This window comes from Lipotes vexillifer, unplaced genomic scaffold (assembly GCF_000442215.2).
Source record: "Lipotes vexillifer unplaced genomic scaffold, Lipotes_vexillifer_v1.1 scaffold214, whole genome shotgun sequence".
Taxonomy (NCBI): Eukaryota; Metazoa; Chordata; class Mammalia; order Artiodactyla; family Lipotidae; genus Lipotes; species Lipotes vexillifer.
In genome coordinates, this window is record NW_006788863.1 from 1,460,255 (window position 1) to 1,476,831 (window position 16,577).

General features: G+C 39.0%; 1 protein-coding gene across 1 annotated transcript in view; it reads left to right on the plus strand.

Moving 5' to 3' along the window:
- The window catches only part of GLRB (glycine receptor beta), a 70,011-nt gene that overhangs the window by 18,912 nt on the left and 34,522 nt on the right, over positions 1-16,577 (plus strand). Inside the window, exons 2-3 of the mRNA XM_007461878.1 lie at positions 10,663-10,769; positions 12,622-12,689. Of these exons, the coding sequence (XP_007461940.1) occupies positions 10,663-10,769; positions 12,622-12,689 (175 nt within the window). The remainder of the gene's footprint in view (positions 1-10,662; positions 10,770-12,621; positions 12,690-16,577) is intronic.

A 16,577-nucleotide genomic window follows, 5' to 3' on the forward strand; every position in this document is an offset into this window, starting at 1 on the left:
TTTCCCTGTTCTCTCTGGTCTGTGTTGTGGTGGGTGGTGCCTGGGGGCTGGGGATTGTGGGGATACAGTGTCTCCCCTTTTCCTACCGGGGCCACTGAGGCTGGTTGGGTGGGAAAGCCTGTCCGTTAGTTTCTGGATTTCTCGCAGAGGGGACGGATCCGTGCCTTGCTGTTGAGACGGTGTATCCAGGGCGGGAGAAGAGCCCAGCATTTCCTGTGCCACCTCCTGAAGTCCCTCCAATCACATTCTTCATTCCATCTCCCGCCCTACATCTTACCATCCCATCCAGTGTGGCTTCTGTCTCTCCCTCAGCTGGAAAGCAGCTCTCCCTTTTGCTCAGTCCTGTAAAGAGTCTTTAGTCCTCAACTTATTAACCTCTCAGCAGCTTTGGTGCTGTGAACCAGCCCTGCCATCAAACATTTTTTTCCTGGAGTTCTGTTGACGCCACACTTGTGGGTTTTCTCTGTTGACGGAAAAAAATGCACAACCTAAAATTTGAGAATTATGCTTTATTTGGCGGACAGAACTGAGGACTTAAGCCCAGGATGCAGCCTCTCAGAATAGCTCGGAGGCACTGTTCCAAAGAGGTAAGGGGAGAGCCAGAACACAGAGGAGTTTTTGCAACAAAGACCAAGTAATCGGAACATCAAAAGATTACCATTAATTAACGGAAGCCAGACATCTCAACTTAATGAATTTAGCGCTTTTCTATGTATGGGAAGATGCAAGAGTCTGGGCTCACTGAAACCCTTCCTTTGACGTGCACCTCAGCTGCCGGGGGCCAGCGTTCTCATCCTGAGTCCCCTCAGGGGGCATCGCCGGGGGGCGGCTGTCATGTGATGGCTTGATGGCTGCAGCATCCTTTGTTTACTGATATGGCGGCAACATTCCTTGCCCACGCCTCCTTCTTGGGCAGCTTATCCTTTGCCTTAATTGTCGGCTTATCTTCCTACATCTGCTCATTAAATGTTGGGACTCCTGGTGTTTCAATTCCATGTCCTTTTGTCACTGTAAACTTTTTTTTTTTTTTCTAACCAGTGATTTGTCTAATCATTAAAATCATCCAAGGAGCTTTTAAATCCTGATGCCTGGGTCTCATCCCGCACTAATTCAATCTGGAGGTGGGGCGTGCGACTTCGCACCTGTAGTCTGCAGAGCTCCTCCAGGGGGCTCAGTGCACAATTGAAGCTGAGAATCGCTGGACACATTCATCAGAACCTGCAGCTTTAAATACCACCTTTATGTCAGAATCATCCGTATGTGTGTTTGACTCTTGAATACCTAGCTAGCACATGCACTGTGCATGGCGTGTTGTGAATGCCAAGAGCTTTCTTAAATTAAACCTTAAATGGCTGAAGCAGAAGAGAAATGCAGCGTATTGTAGTTGCGTGACTGGTGAAGCTTTTGTTGTTCTTTGAGGGATCTTATTGTCTAATGTCCTAAGTTGAGTTTTCTCAGGGACAGACTCTGAGATGGAGATTGACCTGCAGAATGAGATTGTTTTGGAACAAGACCTCTTGGGGCTGAGAAAGGCAGATTCAAACACAGGAACAAGGCAGTTGCAACTGAGGCTTCAGTTGATGCCCCAGGAGCTCGAGGCTGGGACGGCCTTCAGAGCGGCCTCGGTTAGTAGAGAGGGACTTGGGGCTTGGCGTCCTCGCAGAGTCTTCAGACATGGCTCGCCTTCAGCTGAAGGCTGTTTGCAAAGAGACCGAGCTCGGAGCCTTAAGCAGCCACATTTCTGGCAGCCTCAGTTGTGCTGGGAGATCTGGGGGGAAGCAGCAGATCCATCACAGGAGGATCTGGATTGTCACCTGCACGGATCTTAGAGTTCACCTCATTGGGACCTTCATTTAAAGGTGAGTACACGGAGGCTCAGAGAGGGTAAGTGATTTGCCAGTGTCACGTGGCAATCTCACAGTCTGTCTGGCACTAGAACAGTGTCCACTCTTAAGGTAAGAGTGTCTTCAGTGATACCCATACTTAACTTTATTATGCGACTGTGGAGCTTATCTTATTACCACGTCTCTTAGGCCAGAAGGGAAGTATTTTACACTTAGGCTACGTGCGGAAAACTGACAGAAGATAAGTCCTGTTCCAGTTGTAATTCGTCTCAGAGTCAGAGGTATTATTGCAGTACTCTTGATTCTGATTTGCTGGGCTGGGTGGAATACCATTTCTGTGTAGTATGGAAAATAATTGCACAGTAAACATTTTGTTTGGGTTGAGGCTTAAGTTTAATTCCTTGTGCCATGAGGCTTGTATCAAAAGGACCGCAGTCTTTGATGAGTTTTGGAAATCACTAGTGTCCAATATGTAGCATCTCTAAATAGATGTTTCTTCTTCATGAAAAATATTTTTTTCTATGAGCCATGGGTAATGTAATTGCGTAATTGAAGACAGACAAGTTTGTCAAATGTTTCCATGGGATTTAACAGTTCCTTAAGCCCAACTGGAGTGATAAATAAAACAGTTGTTGAGGAACACTGTTTGTAATTATAATTCTTGGACAATTATAACACAACAGACTTTGCTGCACATATACACATACACTCATAAACACATTCTTTTCAAATAATATAAAACTAATTAAAGTCAACTAGTCAGTCAAAGGTATCGCTCACTGTATTCATAAACCTTCCGTTCACAATTTGGGAAAACCGAATGGAGAATAAATACGGAAGCTGTTAAGAGAGGTGATAATAAATTATACTATAGTAAGGCGAGTACAAAACAAATAAAAGTATTCTACAATAACCCCACAATTATCTGGATTCTTAAGTAACTACTGACCTCATTTATTACCTGAATCTAGGAAGTGTTTGTCTGTCTTTGTATGTCTATCTGATTGTCTAATTAAAAATTCTTCCATGTAGATAAAAATGGGAACTAACCTCTTAGTAAGGTGATATGTACAGACTTATAGCAGTGGTTTTTCATAAGCCCCAGCCGCCACGTATGATCAAAATGTCAGTTTTACCTGACTGTATAGAGAGTTTACCTCCAGTTATGGCTGTGGATTTTGGAATAAGAAAGTATGAGTGCCTCTCTTGAATCTTTTAGCTTCTTTCTTGTTCTTTCTATTAACTTTACTTTTTCAGAGAATTTTTAGGTTCAAAGCACAATAGAGAGTGTGGTACAGAGATTTCCCGTGTACCCTCTGCCACTACAATGGCCTAGTCTCCCTCATTATCAACATCCCCACCAGATGGTACATTTGTTAACGTTGATGAATCTACATCGTGATCACTCAAGGTCCATAGTTTCCATGAGGATTCACTCTTGGTGGTGAGCATTCTGTGGATTTGGGCAAATGCACAATGACATGTGTCCATCATTATTGTGTCATACTGAGTATTTTCACTGCCCTAAAAATCCTCTGTGCTCTGCCCACTCATCTCTCCTCCAAACTTCCAACCCCTGGGCAACAGCTGGTCTTTGTACTGTCTCTAGTTTTGCCTTTTCCAGAATGTTATATAGTTGGAACTATACAGCCTTTTCAGATTGGCTTCTTAGAAATATGCGTTTCAGTTTCCTCCTTTTATTTTCATGACTGGACAGTTCATTTCTTTTTAGAGCTGAATAACGTTCCACTGTCTGGATGTTCCCCAGTTTATTTATCCATTCACCTACTGAAGGACGTGTTGGTAGCTTCCAGCTTCGGCAGTTATGAATAAAGCTGCTGTAAGCCTTGTGTGCAGGTTTTTGTGTGGAGATAAGTTTTCATTACCTTTGGGTATATACCAAGGAGTGCTATTACTGGATCGTATAGTACGAGTATGTTTCATTTTATAAAAACCCACCAAAATGTCTTCCAAAGTGGCTGCACCATTTTGCTTTCTCACCAGCAATGAATACGAGTGTCTGCTGGCTCCACATGCTTGTCAGCGTTTGATGTTGTCAGTGTTCTGGATTTTGGCCACTCTAATCGGTGTGTAGTGGTACCTCATTGTTGTTTTCATTTGCATTTCCTTGATGATACATGATGTGGAGCATCTTTTCATATGTTATTTGCCACCTTGCTCATCTTTGGTGAGGTGTTTATTATTATTTTTCCCCCCTCTTCTTTTTTTGTTCCTCAAATGAACTTTTTAAAACAATTAGAACAGGGTTGCACAGTGGCTAAGAATCCACCTGCCAATGCAGGGGACACGGGTTTGATTCCTGGTCCAGAAAGATCCCACATGCCATGGAGCAACTAATCCCGTGCGCCACAACTACTGAGCCTGCGCTCTAGAGCCCGCGAGCCACAGCTACTGAAGCCTGCACACCTAGAGCCCATGCTCCACAACAAGAGAAGCCACCACAATGAGAAGCCCGCGCACCACAGAGAAGAGTAGCCCCAGCTCGCTGCAACTAGAGAGAACCCACGTGCAGCAACGAAGACCCAACGCAGCAAAAATAAATTAATTAAAATAAAAATTAGAACAGTTTTAGATTTATAGAAAAATTGTCAAAATAATATGGAGTTCCCAATATCCTGCATCTAGTTTCCCCTACTATTAACATCTTACATTAGTTTAGCACATTTCTTACAACTCAAGACTCAGCCATAAAAAGAAACAAAATTGAGTTGTTTGTAGTGAGGTGGATGGACCTAGAGTCTGTCATACAGAGTGAAGTAAGTCAGAAAGAGAAAGACAAATACCGTATGCTAACACATATATATGGAATCTAAGAAAAAAAAATGTCATGAGGAACTTAGGGGTAAGACGGGAACAAAGACACAGACCTACTAGAGAATGGACTTGAGGACACTGGGAGGGGGAAGGGTAAGCTGGGACGAAGTGAGAGAGTGGCATGGACATATATACGCTACCAAACGTGAAATAGCTAGCTAGTGGGAAGCAGCCGCATAGCACAGGGAGATCAGCTCGGTGCTTTGTGACCACCTAGAGGGGTGGGATAGGGAGGGTGGGAGGGAGACGCAAGAGGGAGGGGATATGGAGATGTATGTATACATATAGCTGATTCACTTTGTGATACAGCAGAAACTAACACACCATTGTAAAGCAATTATCCTCCAATAAAGATGTTAAAAAAAAGAACCAACAGTGGTATATTGTTATTGACTATGGTCTGTATTTAGATTGCTTAGTGTTTAGCTAATGTCCTTTTTATTCTCTGGGTCTCCAGTCAGGATACAAATGGCATCCAGTCCTCACACCTCCTTAGGCTCCTTTTCGCTGTGTCAGTTTCTCAGACTTTGTTTTTTGTGGCCATGGAAGCTTTGAGGACTCGTGGTCAGGTAGCTTGTAGAATGTCCCTCCGCCGGGATTTGTCTGATGTTTTTGTCAGGACTAGATTGAAGTTATGTGTTCTGGGGAGGAAGAACACTCGTTTGGAAATGACAGTCCCATCACATCATATTAAACGTACACAGAGTCAACATGACTTATCACCTGGTTAGAGGTTAAGGTTAATCACCTGGGTGAGGTCGCATTTGTCAGGTTTCTCCCCCGGAGAACTTACTGTTTTTCCCCCTTTCCATCCCATGCTCTTTGGAAAGGTGTCGCTGTGCACAGCTCACACCAAGCTGGGGGTGTGATGCTCCAGCAATTTGAGAGCAGAGGATCTATGCCAGTTATTTGGAATTCTGCACGGGAGATTTGTCTGTGCTCTACCATTTAGTTATTTACTCAATCAGCCATTTTATTTACATCTTCATGGACTCATGCGTTTTTATTTTATACTTTGGATTATAAGCCGGAACAATTTTATTTTATTGCTCAAGTCATCCTAGATTTGGCCATAGGGAGCTCTTTCAGTTGGCTCCTGTGTCTTTTTGACAAAGTCCCATCATCTTAAAAAAAAAAAAAAAATCTTCCCTTATCTCACTTTAGGTGAGGATAACAGCATTTGTTTTCCACGAAGGAGGGTTTCTTAACCTGTGGGGCAGATCCGGGAACCCTCAGCATTGCAAACTTTGTGGCCATTTCCTAAGGGAAGCACATAGCTTTCATCATATTCTCAGCGGTATCTGTAGTGCTAAAAAAGAGGTAAAGAATCACTGCCCTAGAGTAAAGAGGAGAAATAATACAATGTACACATTTTGCACGCCTTGCTCTTTTCTTCCTCCCCGGTGCTTGCTTTAGTTCACATCCAGCAGAAAGCTCTGCAGCTCCCTCCTTGAGATGGCCTGGCTAGGTCCCTGCCACACTCAGGTCTGAGAAGACCCGTGACCATGCTTGCTGCATTTATAACTGGAAAAACAAAACGGTCCTTTGACTCAGATTCCTGGTTTAAGGGAGGATGTGAAGCCAATATGCTCGCGCACACCAGCTTTGAAATGCAGCAGTGCTGTGTGGTCGCTAAAGGGTCATGGAAAATAAGTACATTCTGCAGTTAATGGAAAACTGAGCTTCCCTCTTTGGAAAGACATTTCTGGATTTTTCGTTTAGTGCTGGAAAACATTACATCATCCAGCTATACAGCCTGGTCCATTCCTTAGCATATTAGTCATGACATCAGTTCAAGTTTAGGTGAGTGAACAAAAGAGGCAGGCTGTAAAAAGGCTTTTGATATAAAAGACGTTATTTTCTTTAGTCATTTGATGACTTTGCCTGAGTAGACTCAGTTATTGTCTTAAATTAATATCATATTTCCATGAAATCAATCCTCTTGTGTAATAATATCATAATCGTTGATAGATTTATTGAAAGAAAACACAATGGCCTCATCAGATGGATAAAACATTGGACTGAGATTCAGAATGTGAAATCTCTAATAACGAAATAGACATTGAGCATGGAACCTAATTAAAATCATTTAACTCTTCTTATTCCTGGTTATTTTGTATAAATACTAGCCACTTTCCAAATTATAAGGTTATGTATAGTAAAGTGCAAACACAGGAAAATGTGTTATATGCAAATTGTTTCAGCTGTCTTGAAGAAAGTGATGCAGCTATCTAGGCTTTTAAAATATATTTTAATGTGTGGAGATGACTTTAATGTTATTTTAGGATTGACCAAGCTGAAAAGGAATGATTTCTATTTTTTTATTTAGGTAGGAAAAAAATCCCTGAATTCATCCATGTGAATATAAATTACCTGAGATTTCACTTAAATTTTAAAATGTCTTTGAATTTCTAATATAAAGAAAGGTGAAGTGTTGATTAAAGACTCATACCAGGTTACCTGCAGCAGAGACATGAAAATATGTATTGACACAAATGAGAATAAAGAAAAAGAGCTATAACATATTTGATATACTCCTTTGTTTTAATTTCAAGAGATTTTTGTCAACCAACACTGTGCTTTTGCTGTTACTGGCAAATAAGATTTTTAAAATTTAATTGTAGAGAGAAATCTAAGCATTTGGAGATGGCTAGAGGGAAGAGTGACCCTGGCAAGTTGTAGAAAGGGCAACTTCAGATTTTCCAGGACTAGTGATTTTAAAAATTGGTAAGACTAATGTAATATCTATCTACCTATCTATCTTATCACCTAAATCAATGCATGGATGGGTGGTAATAAGAAGATAGATAATATTTCACTTCCATTACGGCAGGCTTGTGAAATGACGACTAGGAATGGGGGTTACCAGGTTTCACTCTTGACTCTACTACTTTAGAAGATCTCTGAACCTTGCTGTGACCTGGTTTCCATATACCATGTACCCTATGGCTCCATTTAATCACCTACTGCTGACTCTCTACCCATCTGTTTTTTCTCTTTCTCTACTGAAAAACCATTCTCTGTGGTTCATGTCTCTCCTCTGTGACCAAGTGAGTCTTTGTGATGATCAAGTGCAATCAGGTAATGGATATGGTGGTTGATTATCCAGTACCCATTCTCTATCAGATTTTTTTTCCCCCCCTCCGTACGCGGGCCTCTCACTGTTGTGGCCTCTCCCGTTGCGGAGCACAGGCTCCGGACGCGCAGGCTCAGCGGCCATGGCTCACGGGCCCAGCCGCTCCGCGGCATGTGGGATCCTCCCGGACCGGGGCACGAACCCGCGTCCCCTGCATCGGCAGGCGGACTCTCAACCACTGCGCCACCTGGGAAGCCCTATCAGATTATTGATCTGAGCCAATTATGATGGCTTCTTCCTCTTTGCTAATGGTTGGTTCAGGAATGGCTAATGCTGGAAAGCTTCTGCGGGCAATGAGTCCTTTTTCCTAAGAGGACATGTCAGGAGCAAATGCTCATCTGGAAATGTTGAGTGAAGCTGCTACCACTATAGCACCCGCGGGCATCCTGAGGCTGAAACCAACCTAGAAGAGCAGGCACGCGGGAGACTGCCTGGGGCAACGTGTATTCGATGCCGTACGAGTGTAGGGCATGATTCCCTCAGGAATCACTCGGTACATTCCATCTGGTTGGTAATATACACACAGATATGAAAAAAAAAAGCTACAGAATAATTGCCAAACAGTAAATTTATCAGTTTGTGTTTTTTACAGTAAGCCAGGATGATTGGGGCAGGATTTTAGAAGGGCAGTATTAAAGGATAGGTTGTGTTTGGATTCATACAATGCGGAGGAGTTATGATATTCCATGAAGGGGGGCTGACTGATTCTGTAGGAAGGATAAAATCTGGTAGTGAGTTAGACGGGCTAGCCAATGAGTTTGGGTGACACACCTTACAGATGTAGGGGAGGAAAGGTTTGTTGGTTTTTTTTTTCCTCTCTCTACCCTCAATAGCTGGGTCTATGAAATAGTCTGACAGCAGTCGTGCTAACCGGATAAAAGGTACACATTTATTAATTTTGGCGACTTAAGACAAGGGACTTCCTTCTGGAGGATCTCTCTTCAGGCAGATAAGAAGAATTTAGAGAAATCCTCTCCCTGAATTTTGCTGTTTTTCAAGTGCCTTTAGCTCAAAATAACTTTTATGCTGAAGAGCTACTATGGGGTGGCAAATTCTGCCTCTCTTCACAGCTGGAGAAAAAATCAGGCTGGAGATGTCTCTCCCACAAAAATTATCGTGGGACTTCCCTGACGGCCACTGGTTAGGACTCCGCACTTCCACAGCAGAGGGCACAGGTTCCATCCCTGGTTGGAGAACTAAGATCCTGCATGCCCTGTGGTGTGGCCAAAAAGGAAAAGAAATTGTTAATTGTCTTTATGTTGTCTGGTTCATTCTATTGCTTAGAAGAAATGTACTTGTGAAGGATTTTATATCGAGACATAATAATAGCAGTCCTTAACTGATCCAATTCAAGTGTAGTTTGTAATCCATCAATTCCGTTTTCCTCCCTTGGAAGAGAAAACTTGTAGAGGGTTTGGACACTAATTTGCATCTTAATATCTAATTTTTCCACATAACCTTATTGTCTTGAGAATGAAATGGAAAATGAATGAATGGGAAAATCTCATTACTGGTCCCCAAATCCTGGAGAATGAAATGGAAAAATCTCATTACTGGTCCCCAAATCCTGGAGCTAGGATGTGGGAGCTGATATCAAGCTGATAGATTTGAGAAACAAATCTACTTAATCTCCTGCACCTTTGGGGGGGTTTAACTAATTGGTTTTCATTTTTTTTCTCCAATGTTTTGGATGCTTTCTGAGAGCTACTTGAAAAGGTTGTCTGTATCAACTCATAGTAGTTTTAGATTTTTTCATATGCTTCTTAATATCTGTCATATTTCACCTGTAGTGGTTGTATCTTATCAGCACATTGTATGATAATTAACAAAGAAAAGAATTGCCTGATAGGTCAGAGCTGGGGTTTTAAAACAAAGCCAAGCACATGACAGTTTTTGCTTCCTATAATGTCGTTTAAGAAATTGACACTTTTACCATATCGGTACAGAATAGACAATGCTGGAGGCACCAAGTGTAGTTTTAATCTTCCCTGTGATTTTCATGGATATTATTTTTGGACTGGGAAAATGATTATATGATAAGACTTTACAGGTGGTAAATGAATCCAAACAAACAGTAAAGAACAACAGTTTCCATTGGCTTCCAAGGAAGTGTTTAGTCCCAAGCAGTTTAGTCAAGATTCATTGTTCAAAGTTGATTAAAATAGAAAAAATGGCAGTTTTTCTCTTTTTGATAGTTGACAACAAATATGTACATATAAAAGAAAAGGCAGCTGTATCTCAGAGCTCTATATTTTCCCCTTTTAATTGGTCTGATATTTGAGGAACTGCTTTTACCAATCCCCGATGTATTTTACTCCACGGAGAGCATTCCTTGTGTGTTTCTTGGACAATATCATTTATGGGTCAGCATGATTGTTTTGTGAATTCTTGGACCCTCTCTGGCCATATCATCCTGTAGTATTCACATACTCCTTTGCTTAGCTGGAAGGTTAATATTGTATATATTATTCAAAAACTATTTTTTGCTCTTGTTTCCTTGTCTGCCATTCTTTGGTGCTTGTCTAGATTTTGATTGCATGTTGCTACAGGACAAGTGAGAGGTCTGCTTAATTTTATTTAAAGAAAGTAACATGAAGTATTTAGGGCAGTGTTTCATGCATTTGGTAAAATTAAACGCTAAAATACTTTTTGTGTTTGTTTTTATTTTTTATGACAAATACTTTTTGGGATTCTGATAAGTCTACTACTTTTCACCTCTATTTGGAAAAGCCAGGCTACAAATTTATCTCAAAAAGCGAAGTCTCTTCTCCAATGAACATCACGCATTCCTGTTGCTTGCTATTCTAAATACTTACCAGGGCTTTGTTTTGCTTTTTTCTTGTATAGGCAGCAGTCAGCCGAGGACCTTGCCCGAGTACCGGCCAACTCCACTAGCAATATCTTGAATAGGCTATTGGTCAGTTATGATCCCAGGATAAGACCAAATTTCAAAGGTTGGTCTCCCTCCACCCCAATATCTCCATTCTTTGCAGTTTAAAAACTAATTTTATCTGTTTAAAATCATTTATTTGTTTTATTCAAAACAGTATATTTTAAATTGACATCTAACTGTCATGTAATGTGCTTAAGTCAGAGCAATTTAATGCCAAAAATGTTTAAAGATAAGCAAAGCATTAGTTCTAATAGGCTTATATAGTTCCCAGTTTTTTTTTTAAAAAAAAAGATATATTGTGAATTAATAGGCTAACTGATCTGATGGGTTTTCTAAGTACTTTGTATTCTTAACCTTAATAACTTAAAATTTAGGCTCTGACTTTCATTCAGACACCAAAGTTCTACTTCGTAAGAGAATGGCCATATACTCATTTGAGGATAGAGAATGCTCTGATAGACATTTAAATTCTTTTTTTAAATCTTCATTAGGTTTTTACATTGATTAAAAAAATTCCCTCTACTCTTTAGCTGAAAAAAATGGCCATATGGTTTTTAAAAGCGTGTTAACTTTGTGAATAAAATGACTATGTTTTCTTCAACAAAGCATTATCTCCTATCATTCCTTTCAAGAACCAAAACTGTACTTGAGCTAAAAGTTGTGGGAAGATGGTACAGCTTGCCTCCCTCCCTCCCTCCCTCCCTCCCTCCCTTCCTTCCTTCCTTTCTTTCTTTCTTCCTCTCTCTCTTCCTTTCTTGCTTCCTCTTGATGAGTTAGGAAAAGTTATATGAACATATCTCTGGAAAACTGTCATCTTTGTTGCTGGTTAAGGACAGGCATTAATGTAGATCAGATTAACATTATAAGGCTTGATTATTTTTCCTTTACGGAAAAAAGAAAGAAAGAAAGAAGTGAAGGAAGGAAGGAAGGAAGGAAAGAAAGAAAGAAAGAAAGAAAGAAGAAAAATAAAGAAAGAAAGAAAGAAGAAAGAAAGAAAGAAAGAAAAGAAAGAAAGAAAGAAGGAAAGAAAGGAAAGAAAGAAAGAAAGAAAGAAAGAAAGAAAGAAAGAAAAAGAAAAGCTTGCAGCTGCTTCTAGTCAAGTGAAGTTATACGACTGTGTCATAAAAACAGGGTTTTTATTCATTACCAGAACCTGCGGTTACTTTCAGCAGCACCGTGTTCTGGGTTGTCACATGTCTACCCTGTATTGATTCAACACCTGTTTTTCATCAGTCAGAGGTTATGTGGCTAAAAGGCTAAATTCACATTTTCCCTTTGTTAGCCCAAGCAGCAGTTCACAATGAGTAAAAAAAAAAGAGAGAAACAGAAAGAAATTGGCAACATTATACTTTAGTTCTCACTCCATGAACTTTAAAATTATTTTCCAGCAGGTCAGGCAAAAATCTTAATAATGATCCTGTTATATTTCTGATTAACTTTGCATTTTCATGAATTAAAAATCAAAATCTAGCAATTGTAATTGAATTCTGCGTTACCATTTAAGGTAACAATTTAAAATGATTATAAAATGCAAAAAAAAACACCATATTTTAAAAATGATGTTTTTTAAAGAATAATTTACAATCTCTTAAAGTAAACGCATCAGCCTAATTAAAAAAAAATTTAAGGTAAATGTATTTTCCCAGAATTTCTACAATTTAAGAGAGAAATATTTCTGAATAAATAACGCTATAAAGTACAATGGAACTCATTTTTTATTTATGTGTTGATCCCTATTTAGAAAAATAAGTCAATAGCAACTGTGAACATGGTATCCTGAGACCATAGGTTTATAATTTTACATCCATACGGATTGGAAAAAGTAGAAAAATCAAATGCATAAACCATAAAAAATGAAGATTCTGACCAAGTTTTTTGCAGCTACTAAATATATCCTTAATTTTTATTGACAGGCATTCCCGTTGATGTCGTTGTCAACATTTTTATCAACAGTTTTGGATCTATTCAAGAGACAACAATGGTAAGATTACACCCAATTTAATATTTTTAATTGAGAAGATTTTAACTGGAGGATAGTGGTAGAAATTATAAGTGAAGAATAAGGAGTAACTCTCAGGGGAAAAAAATGCAAGCTCTCTCCTAGTATTAAATATTCAAATTTCAGGGTTTTGTTGAATCAGTGATTTCAATGGCTTTGTAATTTTGCAAAATTCAAATTTCGTCTTTATATTGCATTGAAACTTACAGACTTGGGAGAATTAACGTACTCACTCTGAACGACTAATTGGATACCACCTGGGAAAAGGATTTATGCAATTAATATTCTGGAGCGACATTTTTTTCCTAATATGCTTATGTGTAGAAGCATTCAAAAATATTTAACTGTTCATAGATTTTTTTTCCTTGCAATTTCCTGAGAAGAATCTTTGTTTTTTCTCTTGTGCTAATTTTGTGATGTGTGGAGCAGAGAATTGTAAAAAGCGGAGCTCCCGGAAAAGATTATGCGACACAAAGAAAGGGCAAGGAGAGGGCCAGGAAGAGAAAGAAGGGACAGAAAAGAGTGAAAGGAACAGAGAAGGGAGGCTTGAGGTGGGGCTGCCATCCAGGATGAGTTGGGCGTTAGGGACAAATATGTCTGTGGAGGGTGATTAGTAGATGCCCTGAGCCATGTGTGATGCAATTACCCCTCAGCTTTTAGAAGACATTTGGTACAGTCCACTTGCTTATTAATGTTTTAGCATATTAGATTTGTACCCTTTTTGAAACACCACATGCTGAAATGATACTTTAGGGGGGAGAAAGAAAGCTTAATGGGTTTTTTTTTGGTACCTTTTTTCTTGAGATACTTATATTTTTCTTAAGGAATAATATAAGATTTGGATTAAAAGCCTAATAGCAATGGTTAGAACACAGTAGAGTTTTTCAGGGAATACCTCAGACCAGAGAAAGAATGATTTTAAATATGTTTTCCTCTATTCCTAGGAGTAGCATAGTGTGTGACAAAAGCAATTGTATATTGCATTTAAATTATGAAACCTATTTTTTATATTAATTAATATAAGAATATAATATATTAATTGTAAGGAGAATGTTATTTATTTTTTATAGAACCATGTCTTTAGCCCTGAGTACTTGATTTTATTTTTAGAGAGTTTGTAGATATTTTGGATAATTAAAGATTTTGAAATCAAGTCCAAAATTCACTTGCAGTGACTTTAGTTCACCTAAATGGCTGTATGTCTAATATAGTATAGATCACTAGAAGACAGCTCTGAAGTAAAGGACAGACAACTGTATATCACTCAGGACACAAGGGTAGCCCTCATCATTTGAAAATATGACTAGTTTATCTAAGCACTTCACTTAACAGGAGTGAGAAATTTCATTTTCTCAAGGTGAAACTTTCAGGGGATCTATTTGGTCTCTATACTCTTCCCTGTACCCTGTTTTATCTTTCATGGCACCATTATGCTATTCCCGAAACACCACCATCGAGGTGTTTCGGCCTGTGGGAAACATTCCCAACTCCATCTTGCATTTTAGGACAACTAATGCAGGGATTTTTTTTCTCATTTGCATGAAGGCTACATATGTGTCCCAACTCGGGCAGTACCATTAATGTATCTGTTCTTTAATGAACATTGAATGCCTCCCAAATATCAGATGCTACACTTCTCTAGGTCCCATCAGTAGTTACTTAATTGTATCAAGCTGAAAACACGTGGGGGACATAGAAAAGGAGTAAGAACTTTCTTACAGGCTATTTGAGGATTAGAACAAAATACTGCGTAATTTCTCACATAATCTTCTCTCGTCCTCCTGCCTGCTCTTCACAGCGGCGAGCCCAAAGCACCGTTGCTGGGACCAGATCCCACCAGTTTTCAGCAGCGTCTTTGTCTCCGCTACTTGCCTCGAACCTCCATCTCTCGTCTGTAATCAGGGCCTCTTACTCTGAGCTACTCCCACTCACCCTGTGCCCCCTTTTCCATCCAGGTCTTTCAGCTCTATCATGTTTGTTTGCTAAACCAGATCGCTACTTGACTGTGATGCAACTATTTTTGTGTCTTTTCCTTTTGATCTCTGAAGGACTATTAACTCCTTAAGTCAGGAAAAATGTATTCAACTTCATTTCCTGTAAAGTGAGGAGACAATAGGCCCTCGGTTAGTGAATACATAAATAATGTCATATTATTAACTAATACTGGTTAAATAAATGAACAAATAAATTCTGCTATTTGTCTAGCAAAAAGTGAGTCCACATAGCCATAAAAAAATTGGCAAGCAAATTTAAACAATAGACTCATGTTGAACATTTATTGGGTTAAAAAACAGAGCAAATATGTTATAATAGTAGAGGGTTATTCTTGTCAGTTTTAGAGACCTTTATGAAGAGGAACCAAATTATTTATATTTACTGTTTCTTTTGATGAAATAACCTGACTTTCCCTTTGTGTTGTGAAGATACAGCCTAAAGGTTCAGAATTGGAACCATACTCATCAAATAGACTTAAATGTTCCATTTTATCATAAGTATTATTTTTTGCTTTTGCAGTGTTTATTTCATGCATACCTATAAGACAGAGTTTTATAGATGTGTGTTTTAAGGCTGTCATATTTTATAGATTTGCTCAGTCTTTCCAAAAACAGATGCCCTAATACCTTGTTGCTTAATAGTTGGGAAAGGTACAAGCTATTCTCGATATAGAGATAACATTAGGATGTCTTCTAAGGGAAAAAAATGTTATCTAAGACAGGCTTACTCTTCATTACTTGTTATAGACACCAGTCAGAAATAATAGTGATGACTCAGCAGGGTAACTAAGAGGGTCCACGTGTGGAGAGCAGTTATTTCTTTCTTTTTCCTTCCAATCACCCAGGGTGGGCTTATTTTTTTTGTTTTTCAGCTTCATTGAGGTATAACTGACAGATGAAATTGTGACAAATTTAAAGTGTATGTGATGATTTGCTATGCCTCTATATTGTGAAAGGATTTGCCCCATCAACTTAATTAGCATATCCACATTTATCTCTCTCTTTTTTTTTTTTGATGAGAACATTCAAGTTCTATTCCTTTAGCAAATTTCAATTACACAATTGTGTTATCGACTACAGTCACCATGTTACACATTAGATCCTCAGACCTTATTCATCTTACAGCCTAAAGTTTATACGTTTTACCAACCTCTCCCTATTTCCCATACCCCGAAATTCCTGGCAATCACTCTCCTACTCTGATTCTATGAATTCAACGTTGTTTTAAGACTCGACATATAAGTGATACCATGGAGTAATTGTCCTTCTCTGTCTGGCTTATTTTACGTAGCTTAATGGTCTCCGGGTTCATCCATATTGTTGTAAATGACAGTATTTCCTTCTTTTTTAAGACTCAATGATATTCTACTATATATGTATATATATATATACCACATTTTCCTCATTCATTCCTCCATTGGTGGGCACTTACGTTGTTTCCATGCCTTGGCTCTTGTAAACAATGCTGTAGTGAACATGGAAATACAAGCATTGCTTCTAGATATCTTGTTTCCTTTGGGTATAGACCCAGAGGTGGGATTGCTGGATATGGTAGTTCTATTTTTAATTTCCTGAGGACTCTCCATACTGTTTTCCATAGTAGCTGTACCAGTTTGCATTCCCACTAATAGTGTACAATTGTTCCCCTTTCTCTACATTCTAACCAGAATTTATCTCTTTTAAAAAAAACTTTATTGAAGTATAGTTGATTTACAATGTTGTGTTAGATCTCTTGGCTTTTTTATAATAGCCAGATAGCATATTTCTTAAAAACAAAAGAAAACAAACAAAAAGACGCCTCCAAAAAAAGAGGTTGGAAAAGCAGAGAGCCTTAGATTTGTCTAAATATAAGATATATGTTCATAGAAACAGCATG